Below are 24,723 nucleotides of genomic sequence, written 5' to 3'. Positions count from 1 at the left end.
GGCTGGGAAACTTCTTCTCACATCCTCATGCTCCTCTTCCTCTTCATCCTTTCTCTCATTTAGTCCTTTCCAACCCCCCTCCTTCATTACTCTCGCCATCCCCTCTGGTGGTCCTGCAAGTCCAATCACTCTGCTCTTATTACCAGGGAGAGGGAACACACACACACACACACACACACACACACACACACACACACACACACACACACACACACACACACACACACACACACACACACACACACACACACACACACACACACACACACACACACACACACACACACACACCGACTGTTCATTCTTCCCATCACCAGAGCATGTCCCTCGCTGCTGGGGACAGTCAGGTATGCTTGATTCTGCTTTTTTTTCTTCTGTCTCTTTTTGCTAACTCTTACTCTATATGTGTGTGTCTCTCTCTCTGTCTTCTACTCTGCCTCTTCCTTCCCTGACTCTCCTCTTACCCGATTAGCCAGGGGGACAAATTGGCGCCCGGCTGAGCTAAATGTGCCTGGTGCTGAGAGCCAGATGGTACTGGCAGAGAGATGGAGGGAGCGAAGGATGGATGCTAAGAGATGTAGCGCAGAAGCCATGGTGTGGCAGGGCAGCGTGGGGGAGCAAGCTTTGCACACTAATAATCCATTAGTGCTCAGGGGCCCGAAAGCTGTGCACAACTCGTTGCCAGGAGCTTGTGCTTGAATCAAGACTGGACAACATAGATGAGTGAACTTCAGAGTAGAGGAGGAAAAGACACTGACAGTGAGGTAAGGCTGTCTGGATGCAGCAGGAGCAGAAGAGAGGAAAAGGAAGAAGCAGAGAGGTGTGATGTCAGTCAGCTGCTGGCAGGAAGATATTTTGTTAATTGGATTTACATTCTTTCTTTCTTCTTTCTGAGGTCATTTGAGTTTCCCTCTTTCTCTTGCACGACTATGGGATCTGTCTGCTCATAGTTAGGTGCAGAAGCTCTCTGACTGATCTAACAAAATGGGGAGTTAGGCATAAGTGATAAGTCAATTCCAAAATCTGAAAATGAAGCAAAATAGCAAAAAAAAGTGAGGCGCAAGCAAATACACCACCATACTGGATTTGAACAAACCCCAAGGTAAGCTAACAGAGAAAGAAAAAAAAAGGAAAGGGTGATTTAGAAAATGAATTGAAACTTTTGGCTTGTTTACATTCTGCCCTGGTTATCTGACTGATTGTGTTTCTTTCTCTTTTTGACTTCTTTTGAGCAATTCCAAGATCAACACAAATTATATCTTTCCACACAGAACATTTTGCAACAACCAATAAGGGAATCAGACCGACAAGCTGAATCAATAACCCAGGGTTTTGGTTAAATCTTCTTGCCTTTTTTTTCAACTTGACCAAAAACACTCTTTTTAAGAAAGATTTCAGATGGTTGGGCAAAAGCAATGGTTTGTTGCCGTTATGGCTGAGAAAGTGCACGGGACAACCTTGGTGGTTGAGTCCATCACTCTTTCTTTCCATCTCACACTCTCCTCCAATTGTGTTCCAGAGTTACTTGGTGACATTCAGCCGCGCACTTCATGCTCCACTTTCCGCCACATCAACCCAAATTCCAGTATTTTTCGCTTACATAATGTGCAGCATAAGATTTGGACTTCAGCAGCAGACCAATGAGATGAGGTCATTTTAAACTGATTTTGCCCACTCTCCTCAATATTCTCCTATCAAAAAAAAAGTTGCCTCAGCCATCCATGCATAAGCAACACGCACCATGGGCATGCTAGCTAGCACACATACAAACATGCAGACTCTGGATGACAAGTAGATGCAGCATGTTGACATTTAAGAAAACTAGGGAAGTGTGTGTGTTTGTGTGTGTGTGCGTGTGTGTGTGTGCGTGCGTGTGTGCGTGCGTGCATGCGTTCGTGTTTGTGGGAGAGAGTTATTATTTGTTACGGATGGATGCAGATGTGAAGAAGAGTTTTGTTTATACCATACTGAAGGACTGTGTTTGTATCAGGATAAGATCAGGTCACTTCAACAACGCAGGGGGGCATGGAGCTCTAACTCTTTCCTCTGCAGTGTGGTACATTATCTCTGTGACACACACACTACACCTGTAAGCAAAACACACCTCCAGTACAGTTACTATGATGGCCGAGTACCAAGCCTGCAAGACTCACTTCTGCTGGCCCTCATTCAAATAGCATGAAATATTGTGCTTTCTATTAGATGAGCAAACTTTTACCATATAGGACCGCATTAGGGGTATTACAGTAGGCCCATATATTTCATTTCTTGCAAAACTAGCATTGATCAAGGTTTATATGAACTGTTTCTTACATTAGTACATTCAAACCCATCTTTTTAGGGTTATATCATCATGAAGTAAATAAATGGTATTCCTCATTAGTTCTCCAATGTTCTGCCGTGTTTCCACTGCATGGTAACATTCTGCTCGGCCCCACTCACTTTTCTTAGTAGTTGCTTTCCTCTATTTCATTTTTTTCACGGCAGATAGTACCCCCTCTGTGTATGTCGGGGGAACAGCTGATTGCTGGAGCAACGCTGCTTGAAACTGCCGTGACATACATTTGAATGGCACACTTCATGAATCTGTTTATTAGGCAAATAAATAAACATAAAAACATATGCATCAATTAATGGTTTTTTTTTGTTGTTGTTGCTGACATCCAATGAGGAGTGTGCAATATTTAATATTGGCTAGGTTTAATTGACTTGCAAACATCATTACCTCATTACATTGATATTATCACACAGTATGTCTTAATTCGGTATATGTGTAACTCCAATCTACATTTAAACCAAATGACAAGTTAACTGCTGCCAGGCTGTTATGTTTCACACAGACACAGGGTGCTTAAAACTGTGAGAAACTGGTATAACCTTCCCTCCCACATTAGACTGTGTTGGCAGTGCGCTAAGGTCTGCTGCAGGAAGGGACAACAACTGTCTGAGGGAACAGATAATGGACTACTGGGTTATTGATGAGTTGGATAAACAGAGTGTGAAAGACGGAGACAAATATTAGAAAGCAAGAACAAGAAAGGAGGAAAAATTAAGGGCGGAATGAAGAAAATAGGCCAACAAACAGGAAAGATGTGTGCATGTTTATGCATGTATAGATGTGTGTCAGTGAGGACGAACAGGTTAGAATTTAGAACACAACAGGAGTCAGGTGTTGTTTTGGACAGTGTGTATGTGTGTGTGTGTTTTTTTTTTCTCTCAGTATTTGTATACTGGCAAAAATAGCCAGTGTTTTCTCTGACTGGAACAGGTGTCCAAACAGCACAACACTCAGTCACACATCCACCAATCAAACACAACATGAAACTCATATCACACCATGAAGGCACGCACCTCTTTGAAAAATGGAGGATTAGAGGCTATGCTGTTATCTCACAGGGAGAATTTCTCAGACTTTGGAGAGCTTGCATCCGTGCAACACAAGTTATTATACTGCGGAATTGGTGGAGTTCCCTTTGAAGGAAATGTTTGTGAAGTGGGGTTGTATCTGTTACTTATCCATAGGGAGTGCATTACCTATGGTGGCTGACAGTCAGGCACACCCAACAGGAGTTATTGCACAGAATCAAAGTATTAACCAGCACTGCTGTGGATGGAGGGCAGCATCAGAACCTTTTTTTGGCAACCTAAAAGAAAGTCCACTCCCAAAAAAAACATTAGAATTGTATGATGTATTTTGACTACTTACACTGCTCTACCTTGCCATCAGAAAAAATGCTGTTATTTTACCTCTCAGAACATTGGTGTTGCTGATTTACCACTGCCTCGGTTGGGAATATGTTTTTGTTATTCTGTGACTTTTTTGTTTTGTTGTAAGTTTATCTCCCGCAAATTTACCAATAGCAATTACACTATATCACTGGGGCTGCCATTTGAATATGGTATCTTTATGAGTCCTAATATTGCACAGTTAATAATAGAAACAAGTAATAATATAAAAATATGTTGCTCAAAAACACACAAAAATGGAAGAGGAACAGTGACCTGCTTTGTTTGACACACAGTGTTCCCCCCCTCTCTGTATTACACACACACACACACACACACACACACACACACACACACACACACACACACACACACACACACACACACACACACACACACACACACACACACACACACACACACACACGCACAGTCTTACAACACATTTTACCTGACAGTGTCGGAACAATTTTTCTCACACAGAAAAAGTAACAGGCATTGTGTGTGTGTGTGTGTGTGTGTGTGTGTGTGTGTGTGTGTGTGTGTGTGTGTGTGTGCGTGCGTGCGTGCATAGCGCTGAGGCATACATACATTTAGAGAATTGATGCCATGGTGATATGGGTTTATGCATGTTTAACAATGACGACATTGAAGAGAATTGAATCTTGAATCCCTCACACAATTTTTTTGTGTGTGTACAGTTGTGTGTATGTGTTTGTGTGTGTGTGTGTGTGTGTGTGTGTGTGTGTGTGTGTGTGTGTGTGTGTGTGTGTGTGTGTGTGTGTGTGTGTGTGTGTGTGTGTGTGTGTGTGTGTGTGTGTGTGTGTGTGTGTGTGTGTGTGTGTGCGCGTGCGCGTCGGTGGATGAGAGAAGACATAGATCTGACAGTTCTAGGTCAGACCAGTCCCATGGAGTCAGGGAACCAGAAGACATAACCAAAACAAAACCCAAATACACAAACACACACACGCGCGCACACACACACACACACACACACACACACAAACACATACACACAGAGGTTATGTACATATTTGAAGATGGCAAATGTCAGGGAATCGGCAATAGAACAGTGGTTGGATTTGGGCAAAAAAGACTGCCTTACCCTCATACATCACCCTACACCTTGGGAGCAGAGAGATCTGAACACACACACACACACACACACACACACACACACACACACACACACACACACACACACACACACACACACACACACACACACACACCTCATATAGCAAGCAACACACATAGACACTGCTGACTAGAGGGCTACACAGGAAAGGCGGTGGGAGCAAAGAGGAAGCTGTGATGTTGTATTGTAGTCCTGGGCATGAACACACTAACCCTGGTCACGTGGAGCACAGCCTCAAGTCAGCCTAATTACAGTTCAGCAGACAAAAACTGAAATCAATTGGGAGTAGTATCTCTCATTTCTTAGTATTTCATCCACTGTCCATTGCATCATCTCTCCGCTCTGTGGCTACTCTGGATATGACCACTGCTGTGTTTTGTGGATGAGTGGATGTAGACATTCTGAAAGAGAGAGACAGCTTATGCATGTGTGTGCCAGTCATAATGTCTGCATCATGTCCCTGAAGTCTCTGACTGTATAACTAATACTTGTATTATTGCTAGAATAAAACATTACGCTGAACGAAGCAGGATTATAAAACAAGCATGACAGCCTCTTCCCACTCTCTCTCTCTCTCTCTCCCTCTCTCTCTGACACACACAAATATGTAGGCATGTGTGCAAGCAAGCAGCCCAGGGCCATGTACACTAGGAAGCGGCCATGTTTCTTTCACAAGAGGCTGCAGTGAAGCTGTCATCATCAGCATGGTTCTCTCCCTCGCTCTCACACTCAGACACACCATTCGATGACATCATGCAACGCATTTAGACTAGAGGGTCAGAGGGTAACACAGCTTTATGTGCTGAGGCTTCATTGTCGTCATGCTCGGTGACTGCAGCAGCTCTTATTCAGCTCTCTGTCTCTCAAACACACACAAACGTAGGATACAAATGTCCAAGATATCTCAGATGTCCCACAATCAGCTTATTTCACTCCCATTACCATTGACAGGCAGGTCACCGCATACAGAGGTGAGGCTGTTTCAATCCAGATAATGATGGGAGGGCCCTGCCCACCTCTCTGGCCAGCAGGGCTCTCAATAACTGACACAGACCTCTACAGTCAACAGCATCATTATTCAAGTAAGTAAAAAACTCCATCAACCTCCTATTCACCTTTCTATTTACTGCATTACCTCTCTATGAGGTATTTAGATCCTCCTTTCGGTTCACTGCCACTCATGAGCTTTTGAAGTCATATGTAAGTAGCCAGTAAAACCCTTTTCATCTTTACACTTATTCTTGTGGTGATATCCCAGGACATGCAGCAGTTTTAGTGAGATTCCCCAGAAGGAGAGTAAATCCAAGCTTACTAAATAAAAAGCTGCTCTGATGTCTTCCTTTTAAATTAAATTGTCATTTTCAACCTTTTCAGGTCTAGCTCTCACAGTGGTACATTTGATGTGTTACCATGTTTCAACCCAACGGCACTATTATCAGGGAGTAGTGTAATTTAATTTGCTCCAAATCAGTCAGCATCAATATTGCCTTGGCCGCGACATTAACCTGCTAGACAGCCCTGAGGCAAGGTGCTCAGATAATGTTAAATGCCCACTTTGTGTACAATCTAAGTTTCTTTTTAGTGTGGTGAAGCTGCCTTTAGCTTCTTTGCACCTCAAATGTGGTAAAAATTGCTCAGAGTTAACACAATGCGCGATAATATCAGATAGTGTATTTCAGATTCAACATTGCTTTTAGCTAATGTTTCTTTAAATCAAACCTAATCAATAATGTTTTGCTATGTGAGCTTTTGGTTGGTTTATTGTTTACATTAATCATTTGTTTCTTGTGCCTTCGACTATGTAATCTGTAAAGCAATTTGACTTGCTTCTGGATATGAAATGTGCAATACAAATAAATGTGCCTTGCCTTACTAAAACCTTACCTGGCTCTAAAAGTACATGGAAAACTGACAATGGGAAACATTATATGCAATAAATAAGCACGAAACTGATATAATGAAAGTCTTACAATTAGATTTTAACACAGTGACACTTGATGCCGTTTTTAGGGCATTTTGTAACTACCCAAATCAAAATTTTAATGACATCACTACAAGCTTTTCGGGTCATGGGGTTCAGGGTTCTGACAGTGGTAGTAATCCTGCAGCATCAGTACCAGATATTTTAAGATCATCACTGACATTTCATCTCATGACATAGTCATATATAGTCACAGTATATATCGTTAATAAAGGCTACCCTTTGACACAATGTTATTCGTCTCAACCAACAGCCCGACCCTTCCTCCCCCCCTCCTGAGGCCGAGAGCTCCTCACCTGAGGCAACGCGGCGTTGATCTGCCGCTGGAGCACGTCCCTCTCGTGCAGCGCCCCCTGCAGCTTGGTCTGAGACTGGATGAGGGTCTCCTGAGTCTCCCTGAGGGACTCCAGCAGCTTGTCCCTCTCGTCCAGCATGTTGACCATCAGCTGCTCGAAGTTGGCCTCCTGGTCCGAGCCGTTCGGGACGCCGCCGGTGCCTCTGGGAGGACCGGCCGAGTCTCCCTCGCTGATGGTCGGCATCACCTCGCACATCATCTTCCCAGCACTGTGGTCTGGGCAACGCTATAGGAGACTGTCGCTGTCTGGATTAAGAAGGGGATAAACGCGGGTTACAAGCCCGATAAACAGACTTACAAAACTGATAAGAGGGCCTATTAACGCCCCGTAGCAACCGTCAGCCAATGCAACCGTAAACGCGCCTCAGTCCCAGTGCATTTCATTTCTCGTGCAGCAAACGTGCATCCTTAAGCTTTACATCGCCTTACCTAATCAGAGCGATTGAAATGATGAGATGATGGTTGACCTTTCATCCATATTAACCGGCGTTGTTTCCACCCCGTGAGCAGATCCGCCCTGCCCGGCGCGCCATGCACTCACATGTAGAAATCCCGGCGTGATATGATTGACAGCTCAGAGATAGACGGGTACGTTTGAAGGGGTGGTTCCCGCAAACACGACGATCATAGCATATTGGCACGTAAATGAAAAAAACTGGGAAAACATCCAAGAGAAAATGTTTTCATCTGCGCCCTTAGTCTTGGGGACAGTGAGAGCGAGTCTTATCTGCATCCGCCTTCTCCGCTTCCATCTCTCCACACACCGCCACCGAACCGACTCTCACTCCTTTCCATACTCCTCCCACACACAGTCGCTCAGCCGCACACACACACGCGCGCGCGCGCACACACACACACACACACACACACACACACACACATGCACACGTGAATCTGCAGTTGTCACTACCAGGCTTCAGCCCTGGAAATATGGGACCAACTCACAGCGTTCAGCCTATAAGCGTTTTGCACCACATGCGCGTATACAAAAGAGAGGACTGGAATAAACTCACTAATGTCACAGCATAATCTCTAAACTATGCCTTAGTGTCATGCTTCTGCAGTTAGCACACACTTGACCCGTAGCTGGTAAAATGATGTAATTAACTTTTCACATCAGCACCACTAAGCGCGTTCATGCTCCTGAGACATGATGCGCGTTCTAGAGAGGCATCGTTTTACCCAGCCACAGAGGCAGGCTGTGCGATAAAAGCGAGCAGCGTACCCTGCAGGAACTGAGAAGAAGGTGAAGATTATAAATATTAACAGATATGTTTTACACTGTTTTAGGCTGTGCAATAAAGTTTGGATTGGCATCCATTCCACAACACATAGGCCCTGAAGTATAGCCAACATACCCTGTGCCAGTGACGCAGAGCCTCCTTTTTGTTGTTGCATGGTTTGTAGTTTTGTACTATAGTAATGACAACTAACTAACATTAATTGCAGAATGGTCATGTAGGTTACTTTTCAGTGAAACATCGCCTACCTTAATATAAAAATACACAAATCAAACATACTTTTATTCAAACACATTTGTTCTTAAGAAATTATTCATTCTTGTGGGGTTAGAGTTACTGTTTTGAATGAATAAAAACAAAAGTAAGTACGATTGTGATTAAATGACAATCTAAGTCTAAAGACAAACTAATTAATAACCTTCATCGGGAATTGATGATTAAAGAGCAGACTTAGGACTGACCACAGTTTATTCATAAGTCTGGGTTAGTTGCTGCAGAGTGAACTGTAATGTGCCATAGACAAAACACATGACAATACTGTAAATAAAATTTATTTTGTATTAAATCGTGAAATATCATTGATATGATATGGATAAATAAACACTTACTGAATAATATTGCATCTCCAAGTTTAGATACAAAACATATCAAGAATAATAGAAACAGTGATGGATATCTGTCGCCACCTAGTGGATTGGTTTATTTGTTTCCTTTAATTAACACAGGTTATGTTTGGCAGTTACGTAGAACCTCCATACGGTAGAACCAGGAATTGGTATGTGGAGATAGAGAAAGGTTTATGTGTGTGTAGTTTTTTACATTTTTAGATCAAATTGTTGAAGAGCAAGGGAGATTTTCGTTTTATTGGCCGACCTAGGTGCAGTTTAAGGTTGGGTAACATGAGAATAGATCTTGTTTTTGATGCAAGAGATGTTAGACTATGGTCTGATAAAAAAAATAAGTAATCTCTGCCAATGTGTAACTTCTCTGACAATTGGTTGTTTAAGTGTAAGCCTAACTGGCTCAGTGATATCTGGGCAGCATTAATGGTATGCATATGTAAACTTATTAAAAGCACAGTGACTTCCGGTGGAGGGAAAAGCAGATGCAAACAAATATCTTCAGTAAATCCAGAATCTGGAACTAGAAACACCTTTCTGAGTTATACACCTTTCTGAGTTATACTTTCAACGATGTTTCACTCCAATTTTCTAAACTATTGGTAACGATAAGTCATTGTAATGCTTGCAATGACCAGCAGATAGCAGCAGAGCTTGAAAACGTCAACGATAGTCTCGCGTTACTTGCAACGTCACGTCATTCCATGATGGCTGAAGATCCTGGCGGAACATTTTTCAATTTCTCTCTCATTTTTCTTTCTTTCTTTCTACCCCGGCTTGCCATAGCGACATGGCAGAACCAACAGGCCCGTTAAGCGTCCACAGATCATTTGTGTCGATATGCCCAAGAAAGGGAACCGAAAACGGCTGAAATTTAAGGCAGGGGACGTTTGTTCGGAATCAGGTAGGTTACTTTTACATTAGCAAGCAAGCTAACTTTAGCCCGCCCACTGTTAGCCCGGCTTCCCTCTTCTGTTTACATAATCGAAATGTTATTATGTGTTCAGTGTTAAATGCATAATAGTTAAACGTAAGTACTTGCCACGGTCAACTTTACTGTTTCTTTCCAGTAACGTTATTAGCAAGAGCCAAAAGAAAGATACCATTACATGTTTCTCAAATGACAGGCGGGATGTTAGTTACCTAACTTACTGCCAGTAGTGGTCATACAACTTACGGTCTGCAGTGGTCCTGTCATGTTTATCAATAAACATCTCTTTTAACAGTATAATCACAAGACAATATTTCTGTTATTGCTAGTGACCGTTGCTGATTATGCTGATGCCGACCCAGCCGTTGTGAAGTCAGGGAGGCTGAAAAAGGCTGTAGCAAATGCAGTTGAAAAAGAAGGTAAGCTGATGTGCATTAAGGCACACCACACAGACATTAGACAAATAGTTACCACCGATTCTACTTTTGTGCCGTCTCACGTTGCATGCATATTGGCCAAAAAGTGGCATTTGAACACGGCTTAAATGACTGCAGCGAGAGACGACGCCGCACTGAGTCAATATCCTGTATCTGTGTCACGTGGGTATCACCAACCCTCGCAGTCTTTTAAAAGGTTTTAGTCCATTTAATCTTTTGGCAGAAGTGAGCGCGAAAACAGATTATGACCATAGACTGTATGATTAGGACTGATCCTTTCGCCAAATAGTTACCCAAGTAAATAGTTGATCCATTTGAGAAAATTGACTTAGTTTGATACCAAATGTTCTGATCTCACTTTCACATTTGCAATATCTGGCAACACAGTGCTTACACAAGAGGCAAACTGTTTGAATTCTTAAGCAACCTTCTGCAAAATGTTTTTAAATGCCATTATTTACCTATATTAGTACTGCTGAAAATGTTTGCTGGTTTGGACAGATAATTTAAGTGCTTTTTTTCTGTGATTCAGTAAAATTACTGTGCGGCCTAGAAGCATCTCATGGTGCTGTAGAGGAGGTCCTCTCGTCTTCACTGAGTGTCACAGCCAATGCTTTGGACAGCAGTGATGACCTCGATCATGAAGAAGATGGAGAAAACGAAACTAAAGAGGCCAGCAAGAAGAAAAACAAGAGGAGAAAGGGTATTATTTGTATGAATTTTTTTTAGAAAATGTATGAGATGAAAATGGAAGACTAAAGGTTTGCATGCTTATTTTTTCACAGAAAGCAGTGAGAGCAGAGATGGGGGGCAGTATCCAGTGGATATTTGGTTAATGCTTGCCTCCTACATCCGCCCTGAGGATGTGTGCAGATTCGCTCTAATCTGTAAGAATGCCTGGACTGTCACTTGCACTGGAGCTTTTTGGACCAGGATTTACAGAAGGTGAGATGGTTTTATTGATGTGAAACAATAAATAAATGGAGGACCGTATCCATAGTTAGCAGCATGTAAGAAATATTGACAAGATAAAGTTTTGCATGTGGTCAAACATGTTGGCAGAACATTGAGTAAACTGACACTTTGTTTAATTAAGATGTTTTCTCTTACCTTTCATGTCCTACAGGCACTACAAGATTAATACTGACCTGCCGTCACGTCTCCAGCCTGACTGTGTTGACAGGATGGGCTCTCTACGTGCGCGTGTGATTCGCTCCCTCTTCCATTTCTATGAGCCGTTCAGCTTGCGTGTCTCAAAAATTCCTGCCCTGCCAGAATCTACGCCCACAACCTTGCTCAACTCCAAGGTAAATGAGTTGATTTGTAGTCAGTCACTTAACTATACAGACTTTGTATTGTTAATCTTTGTAATTATAGAACTGCCTTTTTCATGCAACTCGCTCATGGCTAACCAAGCTAATCAGGCTATCCACGCCCACCCATGTTAGGCTTTGTAAAGCCAGGGATCTCAAAGGCCATACTGATTGAGACTAAGTTTGCTGCATGATTGAGTCCCTAAGGGAAGTGTTTGATCTTAACTTTATATGTTTACATCCACGGTAAACAGGGATTGACAACTATATATTTGATTTGTTTTCATTAAATCTCATTATTTTATTTCTAAATGTTGGAAGTTATATGCTTTGTTTCCTGTTGCAGTGTTTACTGTTCTGGGTCCGAAAGATGTCAGGGACTCGGCCTGAGGCATTATGGGAGTTCAACTTCAAGTTTCTTAAGCAGGTAAGAAAAACATTGTTTAAACCAAATGCACTTCTTTCGTTTTGATAACCTTTTACATAGTCAATCATTGTTGCTGCAAGTTTATTTTCCTGTCTCTCTGTGGTCATTTCCCTCCCAGCCGGGACACAGTAAGAATGGTTGTGCCAAGTCCTTGTGCATGCCCAGACAGTACGAAGATGTCCACCTGAACCCAGACTCTGACTGCTACATGCTTCAGGTCACTACCCTCAACTTCATCTTCACCCCTGTGGTCATGGGCATGTCGCTGTCCCTTGTGAGTAATTCAATTTATTTTAAATTTTTAATGAGGCCGAGGGAGATCATGTTTATGACTGTGACTCTATCAGAGTTTATCGGTTTATTGAGGCCACATAAAAGATCAGAATGGATAAAGACAGACAGTCTTAGGCAAATCACTTGAAACCACATTCAGAATCTCTCCACCTACTGGAAACATATCTGACATGTTATGCTTACAACTGTATTTTTATCATTTGCAACAAATCTGCTTTGGCTTATATTCTCTTCCGCACAAAGGTTAAAATAGCATTTTGGATAATAGAATGGTGTGACAACTATCCTTATCTCCTTTTCTAATCCAAACTTGTTTGTTTCTCTTCTTGTAGTTCACAATCAATGTTAGCACAGACATGCGCCACCACCGTGTCCGTCTGTTGTTCCAGGACTCTCCGCTCCGGCAGGGGAAGAAGAGGGGGGATCAGAACGGCACCCACGTGGTGTTAGATCCTGTACAGAGTGTAAAGATCATGGACTGGTGGCACCCACAGTACCCCTCTTCAGCCTTTACCTAGGAGCCGTGCCCTTCAGGCAGAACGTCAATTCAACGAGAAGTCTGCAGACATCTTATCTTTACTTCTGGGCCATGGATTAGGTTCATTTACTTGTTTTGGGACTTTCACTTCCCATACAAACTTTTTCAAATTTGTTTTTAAAGACAGTTAACAGTTGATGGCCAACGATGGGATGCAAACCCCATTGCCATTTTCAAAATCAAACATTATTGCATGCCCACCCACCACTGCAACCTCCACACTTAGCGTTTAGTGTTAAATCATAGTTCATCCCACATGTAAATCGTGTCCTGCAGAATTTTTTGTGAGATTAGGCTTGTTGTATATAAAATCAAATCTGAGGAATATTGGCAGTACCCATCGACTCTTTGAGCACTAATTTTCAGAAGAAGTTTTAGGAAAACATGACGAAGTAGGGCTGTGGAATATGGAAAAAACATCCAAAAGATAGTCTGAAAAAAAAAATATTTCTAATATCTGTTTATAAAAGAAAAACTACCTGAGACAAGTACTAGTTTCTCATTCATCAGCTGAAAGAGATCAAACTTCAAATTACTTTGCATTGTTAACTCAGAATGCACTGTGACCTGATCACATTGATATTTGATAGATGATTAGGTCCGATCAGTTGCCCAGCCCTACATATATGCCAGAGGAACGTGTACATTCGAGCTACCGGTTGCATTCAGAGATTGACAATCTGGCGTTATTTTACATTTGACAACATGTTGCAGATTGAACCTATATGTCACACAAGTTTTTTTTATTTTTAAATTGAATGAATGGGGTGAAACATTTGTTCTGCCCTCCCTTTTTTTTATGCTCACTCTAAAATGTTGCCAATAAATATCTTTATTATGAGTTTTGACAAAGTTGCATCAAGAAAGTTGTATTCTTTTAAGATCCTGTGTTTTGTTGATATATTTAATTAAAGGCAGCCACACTTAGTATTATGTAAATATTAATGACACCGTATTTCACAGAAGGGGTCAGAGAGATGATTTACCTCTGATGTTGTCATCTACTTATCTGCTGATCTTTGAAATGTTTTAATTTCTTGTGTGTTTTTGGCATTTTATTTGTCTCCGTGCTGACAATATGAGCCATGTACCAAGCTGTCTCTGTTGTACAATCACGTTCTCAAATAGTTGGAAGTGGTCTGTCTCCCGCGTGTGAGTTGAGTCATAGCAATCACATTCTGGATTTTTATATGCACAGAGCTTTCATTTATATCAATTTATCCATCAATCAGACATAGTTGAAGCTTTTGAACCTTGATTGATTTGCATCTGTACATATACTGTGAACGAAGGAATATTAAATTAACCATAAACGTTTCACAATGATGAAACAAAAGTAGAAGATAGCTGAATGTTCTGGTTTGCTGCCGTTGTTTGTTTTATCATATGAGTTGCATTGATAGATAAACTTACTACACTGAAATAAAAACTCAAACTGCCCATTCAAAATGCTTCCAGTCTTAAATGTCAGGAAATGGTGATTAACATTAAATATGTTTTTAGAATTTGCTTCCCTCTTGTTGTCATACTGGGTACTACCAGTGTGCTCTAACTAACAGAATAAAAAAACGCTCTCCTTCACATTGCTTTATACGTAGAAATAAGTGTACTTGCACCAGTGAAACATGCCATATTTGCTTCAGACAAGTGAAACAAAACAGCACATTGTACAGACAGTTGGAAGGCCTATTTCCTGAAATACAGCTGTGTTACGTCAAGATGGTATTTACAACTCCACAAATAAACTCATGCCTGCTGTCAACGTTCCGGCTATATAAAACAGACAGAAATGTGAGTTTTGGAGAAAGACATAGGTCAACGTTATGTAGTCCCTATTAATTAAGGACTTTCACATAATACACAAACTAGCCTCAAAAAACAAAGATAGTTCTCTAAGACAGTTTCCTTTAAATTGTTGAACACTTTAAGAATTAAAAACATAATAATATATTGTATTTTATTGTATTTGACATGGTTCCAATCCAATCACTGCATCCCAACACTGATAAACCACACTTAAACAGGAACTAAATTAAATGCCTCATTAATATGAAACAGTATGCACTGAAAAAAGAGTCTCAAGTGCAGGTGGTAAAAAGCAATAAAGTTGTCTGCCTCTTTGGTCTTGGAAGTCTTCAGCTAAAGTTAGAGGACACTGCAGTCAACAGGCACAACGTCATCGCCTCAAAATACCGGTCGGTCCAAGACATGAGGAAAAACTACATTTCCCAGAAACCCGTGTGCGCTTAGCCATTGGTGGGGGCACAGGTGACCACAGACTCTCTGAGTTATGACAACATCTCGACGGACAAAACGAAAACAAATTAGCCTCCGAAGTGCCAGTGGTGGTACACGCCGTAGCATTGTGTGGAAATACAGTGCAACTTTAAACTCTTAGGAGCTTTTGGTCCTCTTAAACACGCGCTTTTCACCCGATAGTGGCTGCCGTGTTCGGTTTTGTGAGAGCGCATGAAAGAAGTGGGCACGCACTTTTGGTGAACCTGACTTCTTTACTTCGGTCTGTCTGACCTTCAGAGCGGGTAAGTGATATTTTACCACCACCACCACTGCAAAAAAGCTTCTGGAAATACAACACTAACTCTAGAAACCCCCGGTGAGCATTGACTCAAAGTGCGTATTTCCAGATTTACATGCAAAATAGAGCGAATTATTTAGTTTAAAATGAAAATGATTTAATGTATCATCAGTCCTTTGGGAAGGAAGGCATCACTGTCGTTCTGCTAAATCATCGCAAAGATAGTTAAAGAACACTTTTGTAGACGAGAGATGTAACGTTAGCAAAATGCTGACAGCTACTGTGCTCAAACTTAACACAGCATCACAAATCAAAGTGCATCATTTTTAAAGTCTTTGTTTCCAACTCATGATTATGTTATTATGGATCCAAATGTAATACTTGTTTTAAAATGTAGACATTTAAAAGTTTATTTAAATATAATAATAAAAAATAATGTACTTAATAGTATGAATATAATAGTGCACAATTTCATTTAGGTGGTTGCCTTTTTGGACCAGGACACTACCACTTTGGGACCCACTGGGTTAGACCCTAATGCACCACTTTCCCCTTTTCACTGTCATCAGTAGAGAGCTCTTGCCATTTATAAGCAGCGGCCAGCCGGTATCAGTAACAACACCTCAGCATCGGGTATGCTGCTATGTATAAGCTGTGACTGTAAACTGTACAGACTATACTCTGCTGCGTATTCAAGTACTTGGCTTTAAAGTCCTGCATGGTGCAAACACAAAAGTAATGGAGGCAGCACTGACTATTTATGCCCCCTTTATCCCCTCTGATGCATAATTTACATACTGTGTGTTTATTATTAGTGTGCCGGCATGCAGAGTGAACTATTTCCATAGCCTGATGCTTTCCAGTAATGCAACATACATTTTTTATTCCAGTAATTATATTTGACATTTACCGGGAGTTTAGCTGTGATTTTAAAAGAAACCTACCATGATAAATGTAAATGTGAAGATTTACTACGGTGAAGGTCTAACCTTATCCCCTCCACATTCTGTCTGAGGTCTGTAGGTCTGACTGCCTGTCTCACTAGATTATGTGGACCATCTACATCACACCAACCAAGTGTTTGATATTTCACCCTGGTACCTGACCCCTGACCTCTCCAACCAGCCTCTGTGATCATCCTTTAAAAGAGAACCAAATCATGGTCAGAGTCAGAGCAGAACGGTCTTGCTAGGTCTGGTCTAGTTTAGCTTGTAACTGTCACTGTTCTGCTTGTTTTCATGACTTGACTACTTTTTGTTTTTATTTTTTGTTTCCCTTGAGATTGTAGCAAGATCAATTATCTAGGGTCCATGTTGTGTTACAAGATTTTATGATGACAGCTCATAAAGTGAGAGGCCCAAAATAGAACATCTCTAGCACAGCAATCCCATTAAACTATGTATATGATTATTTATGACATAGATTGTGAAATAGGGCTTTCAAGGAGCTGAAGCGATGGAATCCACACAATAACCAAAAACAAGGGCACTATTCAAACAGTCAGCAATTAATAATCCTTTTAATGACAATGTATAGGTAGAAATAGGCCAGTAAGGTAAATTCCTTTAAACTCTGCTTTCAGTTGATTTTAGTAAAATTAGTGTTTATGGGAAGTTGCGCAGGATCACTGAGGTCACTCAAATATGGTTTCTTGGGGACATGTGTATTTTCCTTAATGTGTTTCGATATAAAAGACAGACATGTGACACTGAAGGACACGAGAACTTCCAGCACTTTGTTGTTCGCTGCCATGGAGACACAGATGGGCATTCACATGCATGGGGGCAGGTTCAGCTGCAGGTCTCAGGATATAATGCGTTTTTTGATGCAGGAGAGTAGTTTGTTTGGCTCGGGCACACTCAGTAAATGCGTATTAACATCCATGAATATAAACGCACACAGACACTGAGTGAATGAGCTGTTGATGTGAGTTAAGGCCATAGTAACTGGAGTGTATTTAAAAATGATGTAGCACGCAAATGAGTTCAGCAGTTATGTAGTCACATGGTTCAACTGGAATTATTGTTCTCCTGGACAGATAAAATAACTTTATCCTGCTATCTTTGATTGGTTATCTCCGTCTCTCCTTTTCATCTCCTTTATCTGCTTCTCCTGATTTAAGTGAATCCATGAATTGATGAAAAATGTCCCTTGTGTAAAAAAGATAGATCTGCTCTATTGTGCACTGGCACAAAACTGTCTGGAAATGTGACACTAATGTAGTGCTGCTTCATACCAATACTCCAATTTAAAGTGAATTATTTCCTCGTTATTTTATCATGTGCCTCTCGGCGTAATTATATAATATTCTTAAGAATGCCTCTGAACTAAAATCCTGTCAAAGAGATCACAGAAGATGACAGTAACAACTGCCCGCAACATAACGCGGTATCAGAACATCTTTATTAAACACACTTTTGACGTAATAACAAGTTGTGTTAGAGAAAAATGTATGATTCAGTATGTCTGTGTAGCTGTTGAGACCTTATCCTGCTAACGCTCTCCCTCTTTGCCAACACAAGTATGTGAACAGAATAGTAACAGTGAAGAATGGGACAGATGCACATAGAGGAGTCCTTGGGGTTATTGAGTGCACAGTACGAAGGGTCAGGGGTTAGTAAACCGACTGAGTGGTGAGGTCATTGTCAGCAAGGTCAGAGGTGACCGGCCACTATGTTGAGCAGAAGTGATGCCTGGAAACTAATCAAACTCTCTCCAATAGAACCTTACCCACAAGCAAGGAAAAGATAGTCCAGTCTCTAGCACTACAACCGTCTTCAGAGGGGACCGTTTTGTCCATATAAATAATATTGTAAAAACCAAACTACTGGCTGGATTTGAGCATGTCTTTTCCATTGCTTGTGTAACTTTTCTGTCTTTGAAAGTGAATAACCTTGTCACACAAGTGCACACGTTAGCAGAAGCTTTACATCCTGTGTGTATGGAAAAGTGTGCTGATGTGTGTGTGTGTTATGTTTTGAGCCTCATTGGACTCATGTCCGCTTGAAAGTGTTGGAGATGGGGTTAATTCTCTTCAGGTAAACAAAGGCAACGGGACACACGGGCACACTGAGTAGGTCCATGGATGTACTCTAGTGTGAACGAGCATCAGGTGTGTGTGTAAACACAGCTTCCTCCATACGCCATATGGACAGATCTCTCGTGACCCGGACAATGTTTTCACCCCTTCGTGACTGGAGCCGGAAACGGAGAAAGGGGAAGTGTCTTTATGGTGTTTTGGTTTTTCTCTAAAAAATACTGTAGGAATTCCTGAAAACTTTTCAAGCTTAGTCTTTTTAAGCCACAGGAACAACAATTACCGTCTGTTATGTGACAACATGACCCATGATCTATCAGATGTGAGCGTGGGTGGGGCATTTTGGAGGGCATGTGCTGAGTGTGTGACTCCACTTCCTCATCTTATCACCATTCCTGTGTTTCATATCCTCTTTTGACTGACAGACAGTAGAGATGGTCTTACGCAGTCTCGCTTTTCTCTTAAAGAATGGCATCTCTGCTGCATCTGTGTGCACCGACTGCAGCTGGCCTGTTGTGTGCAGCTGGACAGTTTGCTTGTTAGTGTGAACTGCAGGGGTGAAGCTCGAAGTGTGCATGTGTGTCTTTGTGGAACTTTTGCTCTCAGAGAGGCCCACAGTGATTTCATAGCTATATTTCTCTGTATTAAGATGTTCATCACCTCTGCTATGTTTTTAAGACCTATTACTGTTCCCAGATTAACACACTAGATGTTGATAGTATGACTTTAGTATAACAAAGCCTTCAAATCGGATTGTATTTGCACATATAGGAGAAATATAACATACAGTGGGGCAAAAAAGTATTTAGTCAGCCACCAATTGTGCAAGTTCTCCCATTTAAAAAGATGAGAGAGGCCTGTAATTTTTATCATAGGTATACCTCAACTATGAGAAACAGAATGAGAAAAAAAAATCCAGGAAATCACACTGTAGGATTTTTAAAGAATTTATTTAAACATTATTGTGGAAAATAAGTATTTGGTCAATAACAAAAGTTCATCTCAATACTTTGTTATATACCCTTTGTTGGCAATGACAGAGGTCAAACGTTTTCTGTAAGTCTTCACAAGGTTTTCACACACTGTTGCTGGTATTTTGGCCCATTCCTCCATGCAGGTCTCCTCTAAAGCAGTGATGTTTTGGGGCTGTCGCTGGGCAACACGGACTTTCAACTCCCTCCAAAGATTTTCTATGGGGTTGAGATCTGGAGACTGGCTAGGCCACTCCAGGACCTTGAAATGCTTCTTACGAAGCCACTCCTTCGTTGCCCTGGCGGTGTGTTTGGGATCATTGTCATGCTGAAAGACCCAGCCATGCTTCATCTTCAGTGCCCTTGCTGATGGAAGGAGGTTTTCACTCAAAATCTCACGATACATGGCCCCATTTATTCTTTCCTTTACACGGATCAGTCGTCCTGGTCCCTTTGCAGAAAAACAGCCCCAAAGCATGATGTTTCCACCCCCATGCTTCACAGTAGGTATGGTGTTCTTTGGATGCAACTCTGCATTCTTTCTCCTCCAAACACGACGAGTTGAGTTTTTACCAAAAAGTTCGATTTTGGTTTCATCTGACCATATGACATTCTCCCAATCCTCTTCTGGATCATCCAAATGCCCTCTAGCAAACTTCAGACGGGCCTGGACATGTACTGGCTTAAGCAGGGGGACACGTCTGGAACTGCAGGATTTAAGTCCCTGGCGGCGTAGTGTGTTACTGATGGTAGCCTCTGTTACTTTGGTCCCAGCTCTCTGCAGGTCATTCACTAGGTCCCCCCGTGTGGTTGTGGGATTTTTGCTCACCGTTCTTGTGATCATTTTGACCCCACGGGGTGAGATCTTGCATGGAGCCCCAGATCGAGGGAGATTAGCAGTGGTCTTGTATGTCTTCCATTTTCTAATAATTGCTCCCACAGTTGATTTCTTCACACCAAGCTGCTTACCTATTGCAGATTCAGTTTTCCCAGCCTGGTGCAGGTCTACAATTTTGTCTCTGGTATCCTTTGACAGCTCTTTGGTCTTGGCCATAGTGGAGTTTGGAGTATGACTGTTTGAGGTTGTGGACAGGTGTCTTTTATACTGATAACGAGTTCAAAAAGGTGCCATTAATACAGGTAACGAGTGGAGGACAGAGGAGCCTCTTAAAGAAGAAGTTACAGGTCTGTGAGAGCCAGAAATCTTGCTTGTTTGTAGGTGACCAAATACTTATTTTACCGAGGAATTTACCAATTAATTCTTTAAAAATCCTACAGTGTGATTTTCTGTATTTTTTTTTTCTCATTTTGTCTCTCATAGTTGAAGTATACCTATGATAAAAATTACAGGCCTCTCTCATCTTTTTAAATGGGAGAACTTGCACAATTGGTGGCTGACTAAATACTTTTTTGCCCCACTGTATGTATATATACTGTATATATATGCATAATGATCTCACTCTTATATTGCAGTTTCCCTTCTTTTAAGACAGTGTTCCTGTGTTTTGTAGAATATCCTAAAATAATTCTGATTTGCTTCAGGAATATTCGTTTTCAAGGCTCAATACAGTGTTGAAGATAGATTATTTTTTTTTGTCTGCTTCTAATCCCCCCCGAACCACAAAAAAGTGATTTTCAACAGTCGGCATTGCTGTTGTAAGTGTGTGCGACAGAACACTCCCTCTCACTCTTGTATGAACTCTGCGCTCCCTCAATAAAATGCCCTCTGGGCTCTTCTCAAACAGGTTTTCCATTATCCTTATTCCTAGTATTCTTTCCAGTGGTTGTAGACTAATGGGAATAAAAACAGTAAGGTTGTTTCAACCTTATATTTCAGTTTTGATACATGTCAGTCTAGTTTCATATGATGATATTTAAAATAAACCCACTGATGAATCATGACATGACTGGGCGAATACTGTCATGTTTGATCTTTTGTCTTTGGTTGGGAAATGATGTCTTACTCATGGGGTTAGTTATAATGCCGGGACATTTGAACTGGAATTTGACCTGTTATCGTATCAACCTATTCAGTTAAGATGGACAACTGTCCTACTTCACATTGCTATTAGCTACCTTGGGCATATTGAAGGTTGCATTGCTTTAAGTGTTTCCTGTTGATCATTTAAAAGTACAGTTCTGTTTAGGCTGTTGAGGCTTGTCTTTGTTAAATATAATTTTACAAGATTCTTTAAATGTTTGCTCCTTCCTTTGACTCATTAGCCTTATAACACCAACATTCCCTTCATGTTACAGGTTGTAGCCTAGTTAATCTTGAAGCTGTTTGTTTGCTGAAGGTAAATGAAGATCAGTCCTTCGCTGTGGCTCTTTTAAGTCTACCTACAATATTTACTCTCTTGAATCCAGCCTCTAGACCTGCCTCTATCTTTAGTTCACACTGGTGAATTTAGAAATATGCATATTTTTGTGCCTTAACTAAGCTGACACTTCCTATGATTTTCATTTTGTCATCAAAGTTGTTTCAATGTCAATATTTTTGTTTTAAACTGACTAAGTAGTCTGAAATAGGACATATTTTAGGGTCCCACTGCAGCAGCCCAGGAACTAATCAATAATCCAGAATCATTTTTTAAATTGCATGTGATTTGAACAGCAATACATATATAAATATAAAGTGTTTGTGTACATAAAGAGGAAGAAGGAGGAACTTTTGCACTTTAAAAATCAACAAACACTGTTGTAATGGTTGAATTAAGTGGCATGACTTATTTTGTGATCTTGTCCAGATAAGTTATTTCCAGAGGAGACAAAAAAATTAAAGTGGTCTTAATGGAGATCGCTTATATAAACCAGTGTGATATAACTGCACAGTTGAGGAACTAAATGGATGATCCTTCTAAAATGGATAGCTGGCTCTCTCTTTATTTTTAAAGGGCTGTTACTGGCTGGGATAAGTAACGCTGATATGCACCTTTAGTAGCATCACTGTACTCTGCCCAAGTTTATTGAAATCTTTATTGGACAATCTCCTCCCCCTGTTAGGGTTAGCTGTAGTCAGTGGAAGAATCCTCTGCGGAGGAAATGTAGTGATCTACTGTATAAGGTTGTATGTGTGTGCTGTGTGTAGAGACACAGCATTCCTTTGTCTGCACTGCTTAATCAAAAAATGGCCCCATATTTGGTCAGAGGACAAGAAATGGATGCTGATCTGGCACACACACACACACACACACACACACACACACACACACACACACACACACACACACACACACACACACACACACACACACACACACACACACACACACACACACACACACACACACACACACACACACACACAGGATGGTCTCTTGTAAACTTATCTTATTGATACTCGTTGACTTGACCTCTCCTTGAACTCTTGTTTCACGTGTTTTCAATTGTTTGGTACCTTCTTTGCTCTCCCTCTCTCTGTCTCTCTCTCTCTCTCTCTCTCTCGCTTCTTCTCAAAAGACTGAAGGGCTAAAAGGCATTCGCATTCTTCATACTGATGGTAATTAGTTTTCAACTTGCCTATCAGTTGAGAATGAAAACAGGACAGACACAGATTGAGAGAAAGACGGCCAAGGAGAGTGTATTGCTAAGAACAGGTTATGGTGTGTGGCAGCCGTACTAAAATGAATTTTTGTGTTATCTCCCAAATGCCTTCCATGCCATTTCACTGTACATAGTAAATCTCACTCAATACAAAAACAGAAATGCTGTACTTCTGGTTGGCTGGTTATTGCTCTGCTTTCTGTCCATCGCACGCAAACGCACTCATAGATTCACTTTTGTTTACTCAGTATTAATGACATTGAACTAATGTTACCTAGGGTTATCTTAAAATAAAAATTGAATGGCTCAGTGCATTTTGATTGAAACGTCCAGCCACAGCAGTCCTTATAATATCAACGTTTGATACTTGTGTATGTGTATCAATTACACATATATGCAATGTTTAATAAAAACTTATCGAGGTACAACAAAAAGAGCCACCTCATAAAACATATACCTTCTATTGATTTATAACAACGGTTTATGTATTCAGGTTAATGTATTTGCTTATGATTTAAACAGAAGCAGGCTTAATTCTCAAGCACACAACTTGAGATCACCTAAGGTCATATCATGTTGCACGTTAGGAAAGGTTATTTGTCATATGAATTTTCTGGCCAAGAATTGTTTGAACTAAAATATCTTTAACTAAAAAGGTTCACATATATACAGTATGTTTGATTCAGAGGATAATGTGTATACAATGTTATGCAGTATTTATAATTATTGTACTCACAAAATGTTAGGTAAACATACTGTACAAATAATAATATAATATAGATTGTAGACCCATTGCCTGTACCTTTGCTATAAGGTGTGTTGGCATATCGACGCTGCTGTTTGTCCTTAGCACAGCTGGATTTAACCTCACTAAAACATATCATCACAGTTGACCAACACTTTCAATACAGCTACAACCACTGTCTATGTTTTTGTGCAACCTCTTTGCAACCATAGTAACAGAGGGAGTAAAGCATGTCCTACAGACAAGTTGAAGAGGGTCTTCGGTGAAGTGTGTGTGCATGTGGACGTATGTGTGCATGTGTGTGTTTTGGTCTTGGGAGGCCATTGTCAAAAGAGTACAAGGCTGTCCTGGTCGACGATTTCCCCTCCTACACATACGCCTTATGATTGGCCTGACGCAACAGTATCAAATATTTTTCAACCAATAAGCTAAGGAGCCCGGCCCCTGGACCAAAATAACCCAGTAAATACACTGGGGCCACTATGAGAACTGGAGCTGGCCCGCTTTTGAATGCTTTGTGTACAAACAAGGAAAGCTTGTCAGCCGGGTACTGATGAACCATGCTGGCCAGTGTTCTCCTCTGCTCTGATAGGCACAACAAGCTGAGTGGCACTTTGATACCAGTGTTTGTGTTCCTGCATTCAGAGATACAGGATGGTGTCGGAGAGTTGAGATGGAGGGGTGCTAATCAGAAGGGAACTCATACTTGGGTTACATAGTGATGGAAGAGTCTTATTAACTTATTGCACACAAATGATCTGCCAAACAAGCAGCTGCACACGCTATGCATTTGGCCTTCATGTGTGCGGACATGTGTGTTGCAACCCGAGGCAGATGCATTGATTTGCACTTCATTTTATAGCTGGACACCGTGTTCTGGTTTAATTAGC

At 41.1% G+C, this 24,723-nt stretch overlaps 2 protein-coding genes across 4 annotated transcripts in view; one reads left to right on the top strand and one right to left on the bottom strand.

Moving 5' to 3' along the window:
- Positions 1 to 7,986, bottom strand: part of ppfia4 (PTPRF interacting protein alpha 4) — a 59,797-nt gene extending 51,811 nt beyond the window's left edge. For all 3 annotated transcript variants that reach the window (XM_063911540.1, XM_063911541.1, XM_063911542.1), the window contains exons 1-2: positions 7,630 to 7,986; positions 7,142 to 7,446 (exon numbers count right to left, since the gene is read on the bottom strand). In XM_063911540.1, coding sequence (XP_063767610.1) covers positions 7,142 to 7,399 — 258 coding nt within the window. In that variant the 5' untranslated portion in view covers positions 7,400 to 7,446; positions 7,630 to 7,986. The remainder of the gene's footprint in view (positions 1 to 7,141; positions 7,447 to 7,629) is intronic.
- A 1,780-nt stretch (positions 7,987 to 9,766) lies between these two features.
- tmem183a (transmembrane protein 183A) lies at positions 9,767 to 14,582 on the top strand. The gene is made up of 8 exons (XM_063911831.1): positions 9,767 to 9,965; positions 10,322 to 10,411; positions 10,962 to 11,132; positions 11,215 to 11,374; positions 11,556 to 11,736; positions 12,089 to 12,169; positions 12,288 to 12,443; positions 12,796 to 14,582. The coding sequence occupies exons 1-8, from the start codon at positions 9,902 to 9,904 to the stop codon at positions 12,979 to 12,981; spliced, it is 1,089 nt and encodes a 362-aa protein (XP_063767901.1). The 5' UTR covers positions 9,767 to 9,901; the 3' UTR covers positions 12,982 to 14,582.
- The last annotated feature ends 10,141 nt before the right edge of the window (positions 14,583 to 24,723 follow it).

The sequence above is a fragment of the Eleginops maclovinus genome, chromosome 20 (assembly GCF_036324505.1).
Source record: "Eleginops maclovinus isolate JMC-PN-2008 ecotype Puerto Natales chromosome 20, JC_Emac_rtc_rv5, whole genome shotgun sequence".
NCBI classification, from domain to species: Eukaryota; Metazoa; Chordata; class Actinopteri; order Perciformes; family Eleginopidae; genus Eleginops; species Eleginops maclovinus.
This window is presented reverse-complemented; position numbering and strand designations above follow the sequence as displayed.